This window comes from Vulpes lagopus, chromosome 10 (genome assembly GCF_018345385.1).
Source record: "Vulpes lagopus strain Blue_001 chromosome 10, ASM1834538v1, whole genome shotgun sequence".
Taxonomy (NCBI): Eukaryota; Metazoa; Chordata; class Mammalia; order Carnivora; family Canidae; genus Vulpes; species Vulpes lagopus.
In genome coordinates, this window is record NC_054833.1 from 108921673 (window position 1) to 108940516 (window position 18844).

At 54.4% G+C, this 18844-nt stretch overlaps 3 protein-coding genes across 3 annotated transcripts in view; 1 reads left to right on the plus strand and 2 right to left on the minus strand.

Moving 5' to 3' along the window:
* The window catches only part of KCTD19 (potassium channel tetramerization domain containing 19), a 30875-nt gene extending 24297 nt beyond the window's left edge, over positions 1-6578 (plus strand). Inside the window, exons 8-16 of the mRNA XM_041773057.1 lie at positions 859-962; positions 1423-1565; positions 1767-1850; positions 2134-2248; positions 2651-3278; positions 4541-4729; positions 4908-5062; positions 5387-5488; positions 6380-6578. Of these exons, the coding sequence (XP_041628991.1) occupies positions 859-962; positions 1423-1565; positions 1767-1850; positions 2134-2248; positions 2651-3278; positions 4541-4729; positions 4908-5062; positions 5387-5488; positions 6380-6493 (1634 nt within the window). The 3' untranslated portion in view covers positions 6494-6578. The remainder of the gene's footprint in view (positions 1-858; positions 963-1422; positions 1566-1766; positions 1851-2133; positions 2249-2650; positions 3279-4540; positions 4730-4907; positions 5063-5386; positions 5489-6379) is intronic.
* Positions 6579-7124: 546 nt separating this feature from the next.
* Positions 7125-15719, minus strand: PLEKHG4 (pleckstrin homology and RhoGEF domain containing G4). The gene is made up of 21 exons (XM_041772808.1): positions 14767-15719; positions 14519-14614; positions 14313-14436; positions 14126-14219; positions 13967-14041; positions 13771-13887; positions 13514-13612; positions 13274-13422; positions 12977-13115; positions 12765-12881; positions 11216-11398; positions 10439-10953; positions 10117-10363; positions 9364-9453; positions 9059-9280; positions 8802-8972; positions 8542-8719; positions 8019-8135; positions 7633-7869; positions 7428-7543; positions 7125-7264 (listed from the first exon to the last, which is right to left on the minus strand). Exons 1-21 carry the CDS (start codon positions 15260-15262, stop codon positions 7259-7261), a joined length of 3588 nt encoding a protein of 1195 aa, XP_041628742.1. The 5' UTR covers positions 15263-15719; the 3' UTR covers positions 7125-7258.
* Positions 15720-16189: 470 nt separating this feature from the next.
* Positions 16190-18844, minus strand: part of SLC9A5 (solute carrier family 9 member A5) — a 28279-nt gene continuing 25624 nt past the window's right edge. The window contains exon 16 of the transcript XR_005990352.1: positions 16190-16689. The gene's annotated coding sequence lies outside the window, so the exon portion shown is untranslated. The remainder of the gene's footprint in view (positions 16690-18844) is intronic.

Sequence of the window (18844 nt, forward strand, 5' to 3'; positions counted from 1 at the left end):
TCCAAAACTAATTTTCAGCAGCTGTCTTATAACCTCTTAACAAAAAGTTTTAGATCAGGTTTCCACTGTATTGTCATTCAGCAATAGTCAACATTTATTGAGCACCTACCATATACCAGGAAAGAAGTAGACCTAATTAGGAGTATAGAAGTGAGCAAAATGGACCCAGTCCTCATCTTCATGGAGTTCACAATCTAATGATATTCCTCTTACTTAACTAAATAGCCTGGTTATTTACCCTTTACTCATTACAAAGCTCATTAGAAACTGGTTCCCAAACATCAGACAAAGCCTAAGTCTAGTCCCCCAGAAAAACGGTCTTGGATTCATCTTCTCAAAATAAAGCCCCATTCTCCAGACATGGCTAGAAGCTTGGTCTCTATAGCAGTGACGATGATTTGATGAGATGGCAATGTGACATTTACCAAACTATACACACAAACATACAGAGGGACTCCTTTCCACATGAAGTTATACACCCAGCCAGAAACCAGAGGCAGTTGGCAATGCAGGTAGACAGGAACATTAGTCCAGCTTTCTTGAGAGAGGTGGGTGAGGGGAAGAGCATCAGTACCCTTGGGGATGAGATTTTAGAGGTCTCACCATTCCCACCCCCAGAGTCACCAGCTGACCTTGCAAGCTGCCATTACAAACCTACCTCACCACCCAGGAAATTGTATGGTGAGCTGCAGGGAAGGCCTGAGAGGAGTGGTGTCTAGGATTTCTGCTGCTCCTCAGAGGAGGCAACACAACCTGACTAATGAAAATACTGAGTCTTAGCATATGATATTAACCAAAATGCCCTACCTAATTTCCCTTCTGGTCATGCGGTATGTTCCTTCTCACTGGTTTCCTTAGATGAGGAATGGATGGCAGAAATCACTGTGTATTCCCCGCAACAGATCATCAAAGTTTATGTTGGAAGCCACTGGTATGCAACCACCCTGCAGACCTTACTGAAGGTATGCTGGCCCCAGGCTACCCTCCTTTCTTTTGTGGCTTCTGTGGCTGAGCTGTTTTAGAATCTTGTCACCTGAGCCTCACAGAGCCCCTAGCACTTGCTTAGAATAAGACATTTGGGCTCCATGGCTGAAAATGCTCTTAGTATATGAGCCGCATGCTAGGAAGGTCCTCAAGAGTTTGGGTAGGGAGGAGACCAATCTGAGGGGTCTGGATCAAGCAAGATGCAGAGTAGGGTTACAAATGCCTTGAGAGGGTTATCTGGTCTAGAATCCAGCAAAACTTGAAGCAGGGATGTTCTTGTCCCTGGATGCTTGGCTCCCCATGATGGCTCCCTGTGGCTAATAAGACAAGGAGATGGAAGTCCCAAAGCCTGTTCTAGAATGGATGAGAGAATGAAGAGAAGACTGACCTGTCCTTTAACTAACAGACTAACAGAGTCTGGTGTACAACCCCTTGCAGTATCCAGAACTTCTGTCCAACCCTCAAAGAGTGTACTGGATCACTTATGGGCAGACCCTGCTGATCCACGGGGATGGCCAAATGTTCCGACATATTCTCAACTTCCTGAGACTTGGAAAACTGTTTTTACCATCTGAATTTAAGTAAGTGACAAATGGAAAGAAATTATGTGATAAAACCCCTTCCTTCTGCAACAAAAAAACCTTGAGTTTGTAGCCTTCAGGGAGGAGGTTTTATTATTTCCAGTATGTCAACTGCTGTTCAAGGCAGCAGCTCTGAAGGCTGTGCCTCCACCCACACTCCCGCCCCAGCTGCCCAGCCTGATGACATCTTGTCATTTGCAGGGAATGGCCCCTGTTCTGCCAGGAGGTAGAGGAATACCACATCCCATCCCTCTCAGAGGCCCTTGCCCAATGTCAGGCATACAAGTAAGGAAACTTTGCTCTGGACACCACATTCTGGAGTGAGGTGGAGTAAAGGAGTGAGGACCTTTATAGTCCTCTTGAGAATCCTGTCTTAAGTCCCACCTCTCCATTCTCCTTGGGGTTCAGGGGGTGGAACAGGCCCAAGATTGGCCAATGACCTAAGTGAAACCTTTTAAGAGCCCTTCTCCTCCACTGTCTAAAGTTAACTAGCCAAAGAGCAGACCTGACCAACTGGTCGATGACTAGTAGAAGCCTCTGCTTACTGACTCCCTCTTGGAGTCTGCAGGTCATGGACCCAGGAGAAAGAATCTGAAAATGAAGAAGCTTTTCCCATCAGGAGGCTGCATGTGGTGACGGAAGGGCCAGGGTCTCTGGTGGAGTTCAGTAGAGACGCCAAAGAAGTAAGCCCCAGCCTTCTTTGGCTTGGTGTTGTCCTGAGTGAGAGTACTGCCACAGGGTTCAGGGGTGGGCTCTGCTACTGAGGGGCATAGCTGAATTAAAGAGCAGGGCCTACACGGATTCCTAGTGTGGTAACTATGTCTGAAAATTGAAGGAGGTACAGGGAGGTGTTGGCCACTTGTGGCCTAGAATGCTGATAATATGTTCCTTTGGAATATGAGAGGCCCCTGGCCTGGCATCACCCCCATTCAGGCTGAGCAAAGCTCAAGTGGCTGACCTCTGTGGAGGATGGGATTGATCTGGGTGAGCAAGTGAGGTCTTGAAGGCCCAGATTGTTAGGTCTCAGGTGAAGCTTCAATGTGGAAACACAAAATTCCCAGAGCTGCTGTGTCCTCCTTCCCTAGACCACAGCCTGCATGCCTGTGGACTTCCAAGACTGCAATGACAGGACTCCATGGAACAAGGCCAAGGGAACCCTGGCCAGATCCAGTCAGATGGAGGAGGCTGAGCAGTACTCCCAGGCCATCCAGGTGTCCCTGTGCCGAGGTGCCAAGAGGGCGGGCAATCCCAGTACATACTCCCACTGTCCTGGCCTATGTGCCAACCCCAGATACTGGGGGGGCCACCCTGAGAGTCCTCCCAAGAAGAAATGCACCACAGTCAACCTCACACAGAAACCTGAAACCAAAGACCCTCCTGTCACCCCTATTCAAAAACTCATCTCCCTGGTAAGGGAATGGGACATGGTCAATTGCAAACAGTGGGAATTCCAGCCAGTGCCAGTTCCCCAGAGCAGCTCCATGGAGGAAGCTACCCTGCAGCCCCCTTCGGGAAGTGAGGCTGCTTCCCAGCCTGTCACCTCAGCTTCCTGGAAAGGACATTCCACAGGCTCAGAGAAGGACCTGGGTCAACAGGCAGGGGCTGGAGCTGGAGCCAAAGACAAGGGGCTGGAGCCAACCTTTAAGCCATACTTCCCTGTGAAAAGAGCTGTTACCCTGAAGGATTGGGGCAAGCAGAAGCCAAGGGAGAAAGGTGAGTCCTGCCCCATCCTTAACCTCCGTGTCATTTAACAACAGAGAGGGCAAACCCTGGCCAAGACCATGGAGTGAATTAGTGACAAAAGGGGACTAGAACTCTCTATTCGCTGACATCAGATCTGCAAAGCAGCAGGCAGAGATGACCAACACACTGGCATGGCTTGTGGGGCCAAGAGTCTGCACGAAGCATATGGGAAGAGGGTGTCTATGAAATATAGGAGCGCAAAGGAAGCTGGATGTTAGGGAGTAATAAGCAGGGGAAGGAAGTAGAAGTCTCGGTTGCTTGTGGAAACACAGGTCTTTGGTCTAGCTCTGGAGGCCAGGCTTCACGTAGGGAAGTCATAGGAAATAGGGCTGAGGACATAATTTATCAGGACAGGTCTTGTGGGCCAAGTTCAGGACCTGGTACTTTATTCTGATCCTACAGGGTATGGGCAGCCACTGAAGAATTTTAAACAAGGGAGCAAGCAGTCAGGTGTGCATTGAGAACTTGCTCCAGCAGTAGAGGAAATGCAACAACAGAAGCAGAAGTGTTAGAAGCAGAAGGTCATTCTAGGTCAAACAAGCTAGGCTGTTGGGGGGTGAGGGATGTAGGAAAGGATCCACACAGAGAGGGGCCAGGTTTCTGCCCTGTGTGACTGCAGGGGGTGGGTGATTACTGAGGTGGGACAGACAGGAGAAAGAGCTGGAGAGAGAGGCGTGTTGTGTGTGGTGGGGCACTGTGGAGATGACCCAGGGGAGTATGCTGAGAATTGCCATGTTGGGCTATTTCCTCTGTTCCCTCATCTTTCTACAGTATTCTTTTGCTTTTCCTTTTAAAGTCTTAGGCCCTCCTTGGAGGGGCCTTCTTGTGCCCTGCCTGTGAGCCCTGAGTTGGTCAGTCTAATGTACTCTTCAGAGTAGACATATGTCAGAAAGCTCACCCAAAAAGGTCCTCCCATTTTACAGTTTTCCAATGATTTCCAGTCCCCCACCTAGAGTATTATCAGCTCTAGTTAATACCAGCCTTAGTTCAAGAGGGATTTGGAGAGTTCCTTGTTGTTCTGAAATGTCGGATTGGGCTTGTGATGCTTCAAAGACAATGGAGAGACGAGAGCCAGGACAGGCCCCTATCAGCAGAGGGTGCCACTTCTGAGAAGCTGGAGGCAGAAGGTTAGGGTAACTGTCTGTGCTGATCTGTCACCAGAGGCTCCTTCCCTGCTTGGGCTCTGAAGTGGCTCAAGGAGGACCCCACCCCGCCCCATGTTGTTTTCACAGAAAGCCCTGGCCCTGAGCAGCCTCTGCCTGAGGCTGAGGTGGATAATGCAGGGGTCATCCTCAAAGTGACCCATCCCCCTGTAGTGGGCAGTGATGGCTCCTGCATGTTCTTTGAGGACAGCATCATCTACACCACACAGATCGACAACCTCAAGCATACACCACCTACAGCCAGCCCCCAGCCCAAAGGTGAGACTCTGAAGCCATACCTGGCCCTGTACTTCCTTGTGGAGATGCCTGAACCCCTACCCAGGGTCCTTCAGGAAGAGAGTCTCCCTCAGGTACCCTACACTTCTCCCCTTATTCCAGGCTGGCTCTAAGGCCTTAGCCACAAGCAGCTGTGGCCAGTCTACTCTCTTCTCCACAGAGGTGACTTTCCTGAGCTTCTCTCTATCCTGGGAAGAGATGTTTTATGCACAAAAATGTCACCGCTTCCTGACTGACATCATCCTGGATTCCATCAGGCAAAAGGACCCCAAAGCCATGACAGCCAAGGTGGTCTCCCTGACCAACCGGCTATGGGTATGTTTGACAAGCCTCAGACCTTGTTTCTCTACCTGTCTGTCCCCCTGTCCCCACTATAAGTGGTACCAGGCAAAGGGAAGCAAGTCAAGGGGAATAGGTCAGGGGCACAAGGGTGGCAAGAAGAGCACGGATAGGAAGACAGGGCAGTGTCATCTGAACCAAGCCTTGACCAAGAGGTAGTTTGGAATGACAGCCCCTGATCCCTGTAACTCCTGAAGACCAAGGGAAGCCCCTGCTCTGCATCCCACTCTGAAAGAAAGGGAGCAAATGTGTGTCGGGCAGCTGCTTCCAGCCCTGTCTGACCAGGGGCTCTCCTGGCAGACCCTGCACATCAGCCCCAAGCAGTTTGTGGTGGATTTGCTGGCCATCACCGGCTTCAAGGATGACCGGCACACCCAGGAACGCCTGTACAGCTGGGTGGAGGTGAGGGCCAGTACCCCACTGGGAATGTTGACCCCATTATACCTCAAATGGATACTGTCCTGCTGCATGAAGGCCAGGCCAATACTGCCCAAAAGGCAAGGCAGGCAGCTAGACCTCCAGTCCCTGGTCCCAAGGAGGGAGAAACAAGAGCTGAAATTAACCAGTCCAGAGTGATCAAAAAGCAGTATTAGGGCCACTGGTTTTGTGATTTTCCTCCAATTTTGCCTTCATCACTAACACCCCTGACCAGGCCGGGAAGCACATTATATGAGCCCAAGCTTTTGGGATGCTGAAATCAGAGAAACTATTAGGAGTCAGACCTTATTAATGGGTGATACTGACTTTACCTACTTAGCTATATCACCACTTTTGTACGCTCCTTTCATGTATGAGCTGCTTTAAAACGTTCTTTACCAAAAAAATGTTCCGTAAAACCAAAGGATTGACCCTTTTGGTTTTTTGATTCCTTAAAATAATTTTAGAGTTATAAGTTTTTATTTTAACATTGTAGGTGAAAAAGATTTAGCTAATTTCTCATTAATCTGGTATTTCTGTAATCAAGTACCTTATTATTGACACTTTATCCTAAACACACCAGTTGCCTATACTATTAGGCCTCTGGTTGGTCTATTGATTGGAAAGGTAATGTCAGCATCTCCAGCTAGAAAATGGAAAACCAGTGGCCCAAAACATACATTTTTGACCCTCTGGTCATTCTGGTAGCCACTCCTAGCCACAGCCTTGTGAGAAGTGTGGGCAAAACTGAGCCTGAGAGCATCAGAGGCCACAGACCTTGCCCTACCCCTGCCCCTGCCCCCAGATGGGAGGACCCCGCCCACACAGTGTTAGAGTAGGCAACCAGCCAGGGATAAGACGGGCCTTTCCTTCTAGCTCACACTGCCTTTCGCCAGGAAATATGGTTGCTGCATGGACCTGCTCATCCAGAGGGGCCTGTCAAGGTCCATCTCTTACTCTATCCTGGGCAAGTACTTACAAGAGTGCTAGGGTGACCAGAAATGCGCCCTCACATACCCCCCACCTGCCAAGGATCATTTTAAGAATGTGTGTGCCCATCTGAAGGTGTGTCAGTCTATTTTTATTATAAATAAAGAGTAATTTACGAGTCAAGGGCCTGGACTCTCTCTGAGACACCAAAGACGTAACAACCACTGAAATAATTTTAGTTAACAACTCTAACTGAAAGCTATTCAAAAGATGTTGAGTCAATATAACCAAACTAACCCAGGAAAAGAAGAGCTGGGCTTGGGCAGCCAGGGCAGTCAACAGTTAAGGGTACAATAGGGGTGGGGTTGCCCTACATTTGAGAAGCTGGCCTTAAGACCAGCGGTTGGGAAACAACAGCTGGGAACCCACCTATGTTCCTCCTGAGGGTAGGGGCAGCCCAGTTGCCGCCCAAAGCCACAAGGCTGGTAGGGTACCACCAGCCAAGAGCATGGAAACACCCACATTCTGCTCTAGCCTAATTCTAACCCGTAACTGGGGTGGGAACTGGAGAGGGAAGAGAAGGGGACATGGGGCCAGAAGCTACGAATCAGGGTAGTCATTCAGGCTTTGCAGCCAGGCTCCTTAGGAGAAGTCCCTGCCAGTCTGCCACTGGGCACAGATATCAGAAAGAGTAGTCAATAGGGTAGTGCACATGGGCTGGAGGTGGCCCAGGTGGCAGCCACACTTTGGTCACAGAAGATCCTGAGAGGTGACATTTCTTGGAGCAAAAGCTTCTGGATCCACCGTCTGCCTTCCAGCCCCGGCTCAGACCTGTGGTTGACAAGCTAAGCATGACTGCTTGTTTCCTCAACTCAGGGTCCAAGGGGGATCTCTAGGGTATGGCCCTGGCCCACCCACCCCCATTTCCACCTAAAGGAAAGGCAGCCATCGGCCTGGGCTGGGGCTGGCAGATACAGGACAAAATGGTACTCACACAGGACAAGTCCTCAAGTCCCCTGCCCAGGGCCTGCCCTGACACACAGCTGCTGTCAGAGCCACTGGATCCACTGACTGATGGGCATTGGGATGAGACCTCTGAGTCCTCAGGAGCTAGGGAGGAGAAAGGTAAGCTGTCAGCAAGGGATGGCCAGACCTTAAGCGATACCAGCCTGCCTCTGCCAGGTATCTTTGAGACCTACTCAAAGACAGCTGACTGCCCAGCTCCACCTCGGCCTCCAGCGCCGCTTCCTCTGGGACACTGGTAGAATACAGGGGCCAGCGGACTCCCAGAAGAGCCGGGTCTCTGTACAGGTGCAGGTTGAGGGACCCCAGTACAGAGCAAGAGGCAGGGTCTCCAGGAAGGGAACTCCAGGCCCCCAGGTAGCGGCTGTCACAGTCAAATGGGGCCACAGCAATAGAGGCCCGAGAGCGAACTTCTGTGTAAGAGAGAGGGTCAGGTTTGGACAGGCCAGAGCCCACCTGGGCCAGGGTCCTGCAGGGAGCACAGGCAAGGGCTGATGACAGAAGTTCACATAGCCTCCCATGCAGCCTTCCTCCCCCACGCCCCCTGCAGCCTGCCTGCTACCTCGGCACTTCAGGACATAGTCGACAGTGCGGTCGTTGATAGCTTCCTCGCTGGGGGCGAGGTCCCGGAAGGCCTTGTTCCCCACACCCATGGACACCATCTCAGCCATGCGCACCTCTGGGTGGAGAGTGGGCATAGGTGCACATCAGCCTTGTCCTTGGGCCTCTGTCCACCCACCCCCTCGAGTGAGTCCTTCCTGAACTTCCATACCCAACAGATCGCCCGTCCTGTGCATTGAGCCCTTCTGGTGCCATGCTCTCCTCCCAACAATCCTGGGGGCAGGTATTGCCCTTTTAAAGATAAGGCCTCTGCTACTCAGAGAGTTTAATACTGTGCCCACAGTCAGGGACAGCAATACTAGGACTGCCTGACCTTGCAGTTCTTTCCCCTACACTGGCTGCTGCTGCTGGACCTCCATGCTCCCAAGAATTTCCTGGTCCCTAGGCCCTGCCTAGGCCCCTGTGGGACACTGTAAGCTCTCCAGAGAGGGGATCTTTCTCTGAAGCAGGGGACAGGGACACACCCTTGTTGTGGATGGCCTGCCTCCAGAGCAGACGAGAAATGTCAGCCGTCCAAGCCTGCTTAGTGGCCAAGCTGGCAGCCTGCAGCACAAAGGTGTCCCTAGCCTTGCGACGGCGGAACCAGATCTCAAACCGCAGGTTGCTATCCCCACAGCACTCAGTGAGGCCCAGGTCTGCCATCTGTGTGGCCAGGAGAGGGGCTTGGTGAGGCACTGGGTGGGGGAAGGGGGCTGGGAGCACAGGAAGGGTCAGGTGGGCCTACCTTGAAGGAACGCTTATAGGTAAATGTGTCGGTGCCTGTGGGTCCTCGGCGGGGCTTGCTGAAGAGCAGCAGCTCCTCAAAAAGAAAAACGCGGCGCAAAGACTTACGGCGCCCAGTGCGTACCATGAACTCATCCTGTCGCACCAGCTGCCCCTGTTCCTTGAGGTTAACCTGCCAAGTTGGGGCCCAGTGAGTGTCCAGCCTCTGCTGCCCCCTCCCTTCACATGCACTGTCCCCCACGGCCTAGCAGGACTCACATCACAGCCCTGAATGGCATCCATGGCTAGCAGGTCATTGCCGTGTCGCAGCTGGAAGCGCACAAGGCTCTGGGCAGCCCGCAGGGCACTCAGCTCCTGCCCAGCACCCCCACAGGCCCGTGCCAGTTCCTGCAGCAGCAATGCATACTTGCTCATGCGCTGGATGGGCTTCAGCAGATAGGAGGCCAAGTCCAGGTGGTCCCCCAGTGCTTGCTGCTTGTCCTGCCAGGTGTGTGGGAGACCATCAGGTGGCTTCAGGGCACTTCCTCCATCCCCTCCACCCCTCCAGTCTTAGGCTCATCTACCTTGAAGAAGGCATGACCGAAGCTGGTCATCAGGGCATCGGAGCGAGGTTTATTCTTGCTGTAGAGTGCATACATCCCAAACTGCACCCTCTGTGAGGACATACAGCTCAGCCCAGGTGCAAGGGGGCCAGCCTCCAAAGTCTGACCCCCATGGGTCAGATACACTCAGCTTTAGAGGACCAAAATGCCAACACACAGCTCCCAGGGAAGCCTCCCCTGATCCAATCTGCCTGGTTTTGAATGAAGGGTACCCTGGCAAGAATAGGCACTGTGCAGAACAGGGCTTGCCCACAGGGCCTCTGCTCCTCCCATTGCTCTGGGAATGCCACTCTGGGATCCCTCACCTCATACTACCCCCTCTCTTGCTCACTACACTCAGCCACTTTGACCTGTCTCTTCCTTTCAACCTGATCTTTCCTCTGGATGGAACACTCTGACTCTAGTCCCTCCCTCTGGCCCCAGCTTAAACATCAACTCCTTAAAGAGGCCTCTAACTGCCCCACTCCTGCACCACCACTAATTCACAATCATCTATCTATCTTGATTATTTTCTTCCTGGCCCCAACTATAATCTAGAGTGCCCTTTTTTATTTCTATGTCTCTTCTTCTATGAGCACCCAGAGGGGCAGGAACCTTGCTGGTCTTGCTCATAGCTGTACCTAGCACAGAAGCCTGGCACCAAGCATGCACCCAAGAGCTAACTCTGTTGAGTGTGGCCGAATCAGCTAAGGCTCATGTGGCCTATGGGCTTACATGGCGCAGGAAGGCATAGGCCACCCGGGATGGATGCTGGGTACAGGCCTCCAGTTCACGCAGGAAGAAATGACAGTGGAAGTCCCGCAGCTTCTCCAGGTTGCCAAAGAGGTGGGCACGCTGCCCACGGAGGCCCTGGGGCACATCAGGACGATCCAACTCAGGGAAGTAGTTCTCTATGGTATAGTCAAGAGCACGGACATACTCCTGCTCCGTAGCCACCATCTCCGCCAGCACCAGCTGGAGCCTACCAAACAGGTGGAATCAGGATTAAGGACTTCTCTCCTGCCGCTGCCCTCCCTGTTCTGCCCATCGCCTGTACCTGCTGGGGCTCCTGGGGTCGGAGGTGCTTGGCAGAGGCATGCTAGGGGATGACCCTGGCTGGGCACCACCTCCAGCCTCCGGTCCGTGGCAGGCAGCCGCAGTGGCCACGTGGTGGCAGTGGTGGGCAGGCTGTCTGAGACTCTGCCCTAAATTCTGATCCAGGCTGTATGCCTTCCTCAGGGGAGGGGTGGCAGATGCAGCTGGGACTCTGCTGACACACAGGCTAGCCGTGCTGACTGTCATGGTCGTCGTCAGTGGTGGCTTCAGTACGGCCTCTAGCTTCTGGTCCAGTGCCAGCCAGGTGTCCTGGCATTGTGCCCAGGCCCAGCGGCACTCCTGGCGGATGCCCTCAGAACCCAGCCCTGTGGCCAGAGCCCACATCTTTCGAAAGTGGGCAGGAGGCAAATCAGGGTGCTTGGTCCAATGCAGCTGCAGCCGTTGCAGCACAACCCCTGGGTGCTCCTGTTCCAGCTCTGCCAACACTCGCTGCCCCTCCTCAGCCCATGTCGAGGCCTATAACACCAAAGCCAGAAAGGCAGTGAAGGTGGAGCCCGCCAGACCACCAAGCGTTCTCTTCTACCCAGTCCCCATCCCCACAGGATGATGGCTCAGGCCATACCCCCACCCCCCATCGGCTGGATTTTGGGGTCAACCTGAAGACAAGAAGAGAAAACAGGCAGAATGTCCTGAGACAGCTCAGGCTGTGGTAGGGCTAGGCAGCTACCCTTTCATCCCCCCCGACCACCTGGAGCCGGGGATAGGACACCCCACCTACCTGCTTGAAAAGATGGAATAGCCTCTCTGCATCTGCCAGCCGCTGCCGCCGCCGGGTCAAAGCGCTGGAGAAGTCAGTCAGCTTGGCTTGCCGGGCCAGAAAGCGGGCCCCAGCAGGCCCCAGTTCAGCAGCCTCCCAGCCAGCCAGTGGCTGTAGAAACTTCTCCCCTCGCCTGACCTGCTCCTGGAGATAGAGACTGGGCTCAGCAGGTTTGGGCCTGGTGGTCTAACCCCAGAGCTCTTTTCCACAAGCATCTATAGGTCATTGTCAAGTCTCTCCTGTGAATGAAGACCTTCCCCCCACTCCCCAACTCCCCTCCTCCACGGCCAGGCTTCCTAAAGAAGTTATCACTGCTTCTTCACATCATCAACCTACTGCAACCTCAGTGCCAGCTCCATCCCTGGCACTTCTCAGGCCTCATCTGACCATCGCTCAGCAGCCTCCAATCCTCTCTCTTCCAACTCCCTAACCCCTCTCCACTCACTTGATTCTCCTGTTCCGTCTCTGGTGGTTCCTCCTCCTGCTCTCCAGCCCTCACCTGGGCCATTCAACACTGATGCTCCTGAACACAGTCCATACCCTCTCTCCCCAGGCAAACTTGTGTGGCCAATTTCAAATGTCATCCAAACACCCAACCAAGGGACCTTCACCCAGGTCTCTCTTCTGAATTCCAGGCCAGTCCACATGGCTCCCATTCTCCCATGGTCGTCTCCACACATTACTGGATTGTGGAATCCCCATCCCCCAGAAGGTTCTTGTCTCCCAGCCCCTCTCTCAGGAAACAGTACTCATTCACCTCTGCAACCTCCCTTTCCTTCTTACCCTATGTATCCACCATCAAATCCCAGCAATTTCTAAAATCAATCTCCTCTGCCACCATCTGGCCAGAGAGAGCATTCCTATTGGGCCACTGCACCTGCCTCTGGACTCTACATACCCATCCTTCAAATCACTGTCTACCCAGAAACTAGGATAATTTTCTTAGAATGTGGATCTGATAATGTGACCTTCCCTCTTAAATTTTACACTGCTAGAGCCCAGCAATTTGGCCACTACTTTTATAGCCTCATTTTACCTCATCTCACCCCACTCTCCCTCCCTCTTCTGCACTGCATTTCAACCTCACTGTCTTGCTTATGGTTCCTTAGGCAACTCATGTTCCCTCCTGCCACAGAACCTTTGCACATGCTGTTTGCTCCCTCAGCCCGGAATGTATCTTAACCCCAACCTCTCTTCCTCCTGGTTAATGATGACCTATTCTTCCGCTTCCAGCTCAAAAGTCACCATCTCAAGAAAGCTATCCCAACACCCCTCTCTGGGTAAGGTCTTTATTAATAAACTCAGGTAGAACCACCTGTGTTACTTTTCTCCAGAGCTTCTGCCTCAGTTTGCAAACACATACATGACTTTGAACCTTTGATTACAACTGATGTTTTCTGCTGAGAACTGTACATTCCAAGAGAGAAAAGGATCGATTTGCTTTCACCCATCCTGCATCTCTAGTCCCTAGCAGAGTGGCCCAATGGAATAAACAAGTGACCAAACTCACCTGGGCAACCTGGTCCAGCTCCTGAAAAGGGCCTTGCGCCTGGAGCAGCATGTCCAGTGAAGGCTCCTTTAGCTCCTCGAGGGCTGGCCAGCCCACCTGCTGCAGCCACACTTCAATCTAGAGAGGCACAAGCAGGGAAAAGGAATGCTGCTGTGGTGCGGAGGTCATGCTTGAGATCCAAGGAAGGGCCCACCTGGGCAGATAGCTCCCACCTGGTGTAGTCCACCCTCCTGGGCCTCCAGAGTCTGGACCAACTCTAGTGCCCGTACTCGCCGGTTACTCTGGAGGGTCAACTGGTGCAGCAGTCCATCTACACGGCCATAGAGTTCATCAACCTCATCCACTGCTGACCTGGTACAGGGTACATGGTCTTAGGGCTTTTAGCTGCCTCGTTCCACTCCACTCTGCCCTGGGACCACAATCCTGGCTAGGTCTGAGCCAGACAGCTGAGTCCTTGGGATAAGATATGATGGATTGGGGCAAGATCGGGGATCTGAGTTCACATCTACCTGTAGTCTGGGCTCAGGGTCACCTCTGGGACTTCCTGCTTCAGCCATGCCAGCTCCAAACCCCCTTGGCATTGTAGCCATGCTAGCCGTGGTGAGTCTAGCACATGCTCCATCAGGACCCGTGTCTGCTGTAGCAGCCGACCAACTTCCTGTGATTAAGGGCATCGGGTAATGGAGATGAGCATGGGTCAAAAGGAGAGAGACGGGGAGCATTTGGAGAGGTATTGAGGGAACACTCACCCCAGACTCTACAGGCTGGGGCACAGCCTTCATGCTTTCGATGGCCCCCTGGAGCAGGGCACAAGCCACCTGGCAGCTTTGCAGTAGGGCTTCCAGACGCTATACACAGGAGCAGGCGTGACCAGAGTATAATACAGTCTGGTCCCAGGCATCCCAGATCCCAGGCCAGTTTTGCACTGCTCAAGCCAACCCAGAAGAGGCTCCTCTGCCAGCTAGGTTGCCTGCCACCCTCCCTATGCCCCACCCACTGTACTTGCCATCCGGAAGTCCAGCCAGGCCTGGTGGGAATAAGGCAGGCCTCCTCCCATTGAAGCCGGCAACCCGGAGGTGGAGACGTGGTTCAGCAGGCTCTGATGAGAAGGCAGCTGCTGCAGCTGCCAGAAAAGAAGGTGGTGACCTAGGCCTAGTGGGATGCACCCCACCTCCACTCCCCTGGCCAAAATGGCTCAGTACCTGCAGCCCAGAAGGCACTTCCTCCGGCATCTTTCCCAGTAGTAGCACCTGGTACACTGACCCTGGGTCTGCTTCCTGCAAGGAATTTGAGTTCAATCATGTCCCCAACCTTACACAAAAGGAATGACAAGGCAGGGTATGCTCCACTCCTTTACTCACTTGCAGTTGGCTGAGCGCCCAGAGGAGGGAAGAGCTTGGGGAACAAAGTCGGGCATCCACCAGTACAGTCAGTCCCAGGGCCTGTACTTCGGGCCTAAAGGGCAGGCTTCAGTTCAGTATGTAATTCCCCAATCTTGCCATCTCCTAGCTCAGGTTCCACCCCCCCCCCCAACTTCCTCGCCATAACCTGGGGATGCCTCGTAGGTAGAGCAGGAGGCAGAGGAGTTCACGGCTAGTGCACTTGAGGTGAAGCCAGGCCGGGCTATGGGCACACAGAAGCAGCACTGCCCGGCCTTCTACATCGCGAGTCCCTGTGGACAGAAGGCAGTGAATACCTACTCAACCGAGTCACCCCACCTCAAGTTCTTCCCGCCTCAAGTTCTTCCCAGCTACCTGGCAAGGTAGCCATGCCACTGGCCAGCAGATCCCAGGCAAGGTCTTGGGCCCGGAGGTAATCAGCAGGCTTAGGGAGGCTAGAGCCACTGTGGTCTTTGGAAGGAAAATAGCTTGGGTCTGTATTGGGCCACCCACCCAGGGACCCCTCCTCAGACCTGGGCTCCAGCTGGAGTAGGGTCAGAGCGCTTCCCACATTCAGGAACTCCCACTCCCTTCCAAGACTTCCTACACCCAGCCTCCCTTACCTGCCTCCAGTAGCTCTGATGATACCTCAGATGATGGGCCTCCAAGGTCCACCGGATCACTGGTCAAACCCCCAGGACCCAGGTGGACTGGCACTAATCTGCTTGAAATTTGGTCCCCTGCCAAGCCTCCTCCTTGACTATCACTCTCGCCCTGCTCAAGACTGAGGCAGGAGGACATTGGGCACAGGAGGCTCTCCACTCCAGAGGGGATTGGTTCGTCTAACTGGAGTGAGGAACCTTCTAACGTGCAACCCTGGCCATCTCCCGACTCGTCTACAGCCAACTGTCCTGGGGGTGACTGAAGTTCCTCAGGCAGGGGGCTACCCTGGGCTGTCCCTGCTCGTGGACCCGGAGGATTGGAGTCCTTAATCTGCTTGAGGGCAACAGATTCCTCTTCATCCCAGGCATCCCTGAAGCTGCACACAGCAAATCTCCAGTCAGTGGCGTGTCCCTGGGAGTCTGGGGACTCATCCCCAACCTCCAGTGGCCCTTCCATCACCCCCTCCTTAAGGGCGGGCCTGCTCAGGGCAAAGGGGAGAGAGGCTGGGCCCTCAGCGGGTGGCTTCTGCTCATCCAGGAAATGGGTTGATGACGGTGGGAGTACAGCTCGGTGGGTGACCCAGGCGGCCCTAGGCCATAGGAGGGGGCGGCCTTGGTGCCCAGGCAGAGGGGGCACAGACGCTGCCGCAGTTCAGACCTGAAGAGAGCGGGGAAGGAGTAGAGGTTGGTCCCCGCCCGACCGCACTTACGTGGGCCTCAGCCAGGAGGGCTGCACGCTTGCACGCGCACTCACCGCCGCGCCTTGCTGGCCTATGCGGAAGGGACGCTAATGGCGTGGACGCGGCGCTGGCTAGTGCTGACACCCGCCCACCGGGCCCTGTCTCGCCCCCAGACTCGCGCCCCCAGACCCCGCCCGCCAGCCCCACTCGTGTCCCCGGGACGCGGAGCCACGAAGCCGAGGCCTCGAACCTACCGCACAGCCGTCGACGGCGGGTACAGCGCGCCGCCCGGCGTCCACGGGCGCCGCCTCCTGGCCGGGGGGAGGGAATGCAGGGAGGCGGAGGACGCGGCGCCGCGCCGCCCCCTGGAGGCCGGAGGCCGGAGCTGCGTCCCGCCCCCAGGCCCGACGGCAGCCGCCGGGACCCCGGGGAAAGCGCGCAGGAGCCAGCCCTCGCAGCGCCCCCTGCCCGCCGCCGCCCCCTCCCACCCTCGGGTCCCCTTACTTTGACTTGGCTTCTCTGTCGGCGGGGAGGGGGCAGCGACTACCAGAGGTTCCACTGTGCCCATTTCCCGCGCCTGCCTGACAGCGGTGGAAGCGTCCACGGCAGGCTAAGGCTGTGTACGCGCGGGAGGGTGAGTGATCAGGTGGGTCGGCCTGGGGGCGGGGTGGGGTGGGGGTGGGGGGACACGTGGGGGCGCCATCTGCGCTGGAACGCAGGCAGTATGGGGGTGGGGGCTGCACTGCCAGCACTCCTTGAAGAAGAAAAGTGTGGCCGCAGGGTCCCAGGAGGCCCCGAGAAAGAGCAACCCTAAGCCCAAACCAGCTGCTTGGGGCTGCTGGGAACCACGAGGGGTATCTTCATGGAGGGTAGGGGGAAAGGGCCCCTCTCTTGCAGCCCTCAATCTTCCTTCCAGGGCCAGGCACCAATGACCAGGTGGGGGGCTGCTGTCTGGGCTGGAGGGAGGGAGGGAGCCCCTGGGGTAGGAGCTGACTCAGGCCGGCCAGAATCCACCAGGCCCAAACCCTCCACTCCGGTGCATTCCTGGCCACTTTCACCTATACCCCTCCCTACAAAGTCCAGCCAAGGAGGCTGGGACTGAGGTCAGGGTCCTGGAGCCAGACACCAACCCAGGCCTGCTCCTCCACTTACCTGCTTGGTGAGCTCCAGCAACTCAGTGCTTTTTAAGCCTCACCTTACTCACCTGTAAAAACAAAAAATAAAAAATAAATAATAAATAAAAAAAGAAAAGAAAAAAGTCATTCCTTTTTTTTTTTTTTTTTTTTTTTTGTGGGGTTGCCATAAAGACTAGGGAGGACCACATGTGTCAGATGTCTAGTCGCTGGCAGCACTTAGGCTGTGTTCATGTCCTCCTCATCATTTCACCCTCAGTCAGGGGATCCTGAACTGGTAAAAGTTACCTGGAGAGTTGACCTGTGAGATCCCTCCCAGCTCTAAGGCTGAGGTGCCTTTGGGGCATGTGTTTCTTGCCTGACACTCCCCAGAATTTGTGGCAAGATTGTAAGAAGGTAGACTGTGTAGCCAGAAGGCACTATGCCTCATAACATGCTCTGGCCCTTGGTTCCTGGAAGAGGAGGGGGCAGTGGGTCTAATGGCTTCCTTGGCTCTAAGACAGAGGCCTTCTCTGGAGCCTGGAGGCTTGCCAGAGGAGCAGACCTGGGCGTCAGAAGCAGGCACAGTGGTAGCAACAGCAACCCACCCCCCTCCCATCCCAGCTGCCACATCAGCACCCAAAGTCCAGACCATCAGACCAGCTACCTAGGAGCCTTCTTCTTGAGCTGATATGGCTGCTAGAGGAGCCTTGGAATCGTCCTGCTCCATCTCCAGCCCCCAGCCAGGACCTCTGTCCCACCCTCCTCTAGCTTTAGTAAGCATCAGGACCAACCTTGGATCCCTCCCCAGCTGTCCCAGGGCCGCCCCATTGAGTCATTGCCTCCTGCTCCCTCCCTCTCCAGCTGCCCACGCCTAGCCACTAGCCAGGCCTCCTAGGAGCCCTAACATCTGGGGGGACCTGCTGGCAGGCACACATCCCCCCCACCTCCAATATGAGAGGTAAGTAAGAGGCCTCAAGCCACAGGCCATAGCTGAGCCCAGCACTATCGGGCATAGGCAGACAGACAGATTGGGGTCACGGTCAGGCCTTGGTTTATTCACTCCACATAGAACGTGTATTGTAGCTTCATGAAAACAGAGTGTATTGTCCGCTTCTGTACTTCCAGCACTTAACGTAGGGCCTAGCATAGAATAAATGCCTAGGGGTTCCTGAAAGTGGTCATATTTCCCCTGCCCTCCTGAGGCTACCCATCCTTGAGCCAGATGTAAACTCAAGTCAAAAATAGAGAGAGATTCAGAGTCTCAGTCTGAAGGAAAACAGAAAAGGCAGAGCTGCAGGATGAACAGCCCTGGGATGGCAAAGATGCAGATTGAAATGGGGACACACAGAGGCCTAGCGGGGAACACTGGGGGCTGGGCCTGGAACCAGCCCAGGCTGCTGACCACAGCAGGCTCTGCGGGCTGAGCTTGCAGGACTGAGCAGTGACTCATGGGGCCCATCTCTGTGGCTCTGCTGGCAGCAAAATCCACTCACAGCAGCCTTTTCCTCTGAGATCATAAAATGGGGTTGAGCCTCCCTCCCCTGCCCCTTCCCCAGCCTTCCTTCAGCCTCCCATTCCTTGCCAACATGAACCAACCAAAAATAAGATGGGGGCTGTGGGCCTCATAATGAGACCCAAAGTCATTGCCCTTACTCCACCCCAAACCTTGCACACTCTCTTCAGGACTGCCCCAGACAGCAAGGGTGACAATACCCCAGACTTTCCAGACTTCTCTTACTTTTGGCCTAAATAAATTCCAAATTCCATGCTGGCCTGGAAAACCCATCTAGATCACAAATCTTGTCTGAAACTGTCTCCTCTACCTGGAAAACCCATGCCCATCTCCCTTGGTCAAAGTCCTTCCCCCTTCAAGACCTGGATGCAGCTCAGGTCATTCTGAAGGCCATGTCCGCCATCTTGCCCAGTTAGGTGGTGAGCCATAGACAAGCTCCTGACTTGCTCTCTGTCCTGCATCCCAGATGCCTGCCTCTCCCCCAGCTGTTCTCACCTGCTTTCTCCCCCTCTATCTCTGACTAACCCTGTCTTCCTGGCTATCCCACTATCCTTAGTTGCCCAGCACCAAGCCCAGGAGCCTGTCTCTGCACCTCCTCCTCTTCCTGCTATACCTTTAGTTGCCTGATTGTGTGGATTTGATTTCTACCACCTTTCTAATCTAGAAATTCTAGAATGTTGTCTCTGTGATCTCCCTCACAAGGAGCTGATTAAGATTACAGACCTCTGGGT